The sequence below is a fragment of the Asparagus officinalis genome, unplaced genomic scaffold, assembly GCF_001876935.1.
Source record: "Asparagus officinalis unplaced genomic scaffold, Aspof.V1 AsparagusV1_Un2847, whole genome shotgun sequence".
Lineage (NCBI taxonomy): Eukaryota > Viridiplantae > Streptophyta > Magnoliopsida > Asparagales > Asparagaceae > Asparagus > Asparagus officinalis.
Window position 1 is genome coordinate 1 of NW_017975106.1, and position 2,363 is coordinate 2,363.

General features: G+C 38.0%; 1 protein-coding gene across 1 annotated transcript; it reads right to left on the reverse strand.

The window, feature by feature from the left end:
• Positions 1 to 237: 237 nt before the first annotated feature.
• On the reverse strand, positions 238 to 914 carry LOC109828612. The gene has a single exon (XM_020395572.1). It carries the CDS (start codon positions 838 to 840, stop codon positions 418 to 420), a length of 423 nt encoding a protein of 140 aa, XP_020251161.1. The 5' UTR covers positions 841 to 914; the 3' UTR covers positions 238 to 417.
• Positions 915 to 2,363: the final 1,449 nt, after the last annotated feature.

Consider the following 2,363-nt stretch of genomic DNA (forward strand, 5'->3'; position numbering starts at 1 on the left):
AATGTCATCTGCTGTACCGTGTCAACAGCCATGTCAGAGACAACTAGTAGTTACAGACAGTATCAGCATAAGAAATAACTTAAAATTTTCATCAGTATTGATTCAGTAATGTATTGACCTTTACATGGTCAAATATGATTCCTGTATAATCATGAACTAGGACTTGAAGGATATCTCAGGAAAACTACACTGTGTTGATGTTCCAAACAAAAACTAAAGAGGGACATTCAGGAAAAAGATCGAGAACAGAAGTATGATATTCTTAAAAATAAAAGACTTCCATTAATACCATTATGCAATGACAAATCATAACACCACTTCTTTTAATACGAGAACACTTCTTAAAATACAGTACCAAATACAGCAATAAACACAGCTTGAGAAGGGAGATCATAATGAGTTATAGAGCTCTCATTTCTAGAGTTCAAAAGCTGATGCTTCAAAGCTATCAGAAAGCCCAGTTCCAGTCTTAAATGTGAGCTTCTCCGATGAAGGAGTTTCAAAGTAAATCTCAACAACAGAGAGCCACAATAGAAGCTCCTTAGTCTTGACTCCCGTCATCTTCTTCATCTTGTGAGGCTCAACTAATGCGGTTACCTCAGTTGCATATGAAACCTGACGCTTGATCTTCTTGAAGGTGTGATTCTTACTCTTCTTCTGAAGTATCCATATGAATCCCGATACACGATTATATCCAAACTCCTCGATGTCCTCCATAGGAAACAAACCCTGTGGGAGGCAGAGCTCTTTCAGAAGTTCAACGATCTTCTTCTTGCACTTGGCATCTCCATGGATAATCTCTGCACCAGAACGGTGGCTCTCGATTGATTGGGATGCCATTACTTATCAAATGGTGAGCAGGTAACACAAGAAATAGCAAGAAGATGAGTTTGTTGTAGAGGGGCTGAGTTTGTTGTAGAGAGGTGAGAGAAGCTGTAGAGCGTAGTGAACTATTTATAGATGGATTTGGGGAATCTTTGCATCATAAGTTTTATGTATTGATCAGTTTTGTCTTTGGAATATTTGGTCTACGCCACAATAATTAGCATATATTATTGTTGGAAGATTAGTTTCCTGATTTATGACCAAAGACTTCGTCAAACATTGCTTGATTTGACATTACTAATGTAGTACGTATTTCATTCTGAAACATTCAATTCTGGCTGTAGAATATTTTAGGGATTTTTTTTTTGGTCAATGAAAAAATGCTTTATTCATTTACCAAAATATATGGAATTTATGTACATCACAGTCTCCAAATTGAGAAAACAAAGCTTCTAACAGGAAGCTATCAACTTACAAAGATGTTATCCAATCCTTATATTCATCTAAGATAGGACAATTTAGGCAAATAGTTAAGATATCAATTTTGATATTCTTAACCAAATGAGTAGCACCTGTAACTCCTTGCTGAAAAAATCTATTATTCCTTTCTATCCACAATCTGTATACAGTAGTCGCAAGAGCCATCCTCCTAACATTTGTTTTAAATCCATTCCCTCTTTGTCTGGTGTTAAACCAATTCATGAGTAATTCCCACTCACAAGATTGCCAAGTCATTCTGAGCCAGACCATGATGGCTAACCACACCTCTCTTGAATATGGACAGTCAAAGAACAAATGATTCCTTGTTTCAGAGGCTGATCCTGCACATAGTAGGCAAGTATTTGAATTAATGGTTTCTCTTCTCATCAACCTGTCTTGTGTAAGTAATCTGTTTTGCACTGCAAGCCACAGTACAAATGTGTGCTTCGGATAATTCAGCTTTCCCCATATTGTGTTGTACCAAGGAACAATGTGTGAACCAGGGGAGAGAATAGAGTAAACTGCAGTTAACTGCAATTTAGATTCCTTATAGCAAGCACTGAGAATCTGTTTCAAGTTGTCAATCCCTCCAGTGATAGCCAAAGCTCTGTCCCTACACTTTTTTTCCCTTACGTGTATAGACTGGAGTATAGCAGCATTAGAGAAGGCTGAAATTTTGGAACCTGATTGATTATAGGAAGTCCCCCACAATGCAATTTAGTACATTTATGGTTATTACCATTTATGCATATTATTTTGTATTCATTTCAGAGACCAAATAAGTTCAATACGGAATTAATCTATTATCAATCTGTAAATCAAGATTTGTGTGGTAAGGGGAGAAATTAAAATGAGTGTTGCTACAGGGACCCCAAATAGGGGACCACGCAAGGGGACATGTGAGGTGTCAGCCCCTTGGGGCTAGATGCACTGTTCATGAACAGTGCATCTAGCCCCCAGGGGCGGACACCTCACCTGTCCCCTCATGGGGTCCCCTATTTTGGGGTCCCTGAGGAGTTTTCCAATTAAAATAGACTGATGAATAAGTTGGGTAATCA

Bases quoted from the DNA above. Each gene is read 5' to 3' on its own strand.
- LOC109828612 (XM_020395572.1), bottom strand. From the start codon at position 840: ATGGCATCCCAATCAATCGAGAGCCACCGTTCTGGTGCAGAGATTATC.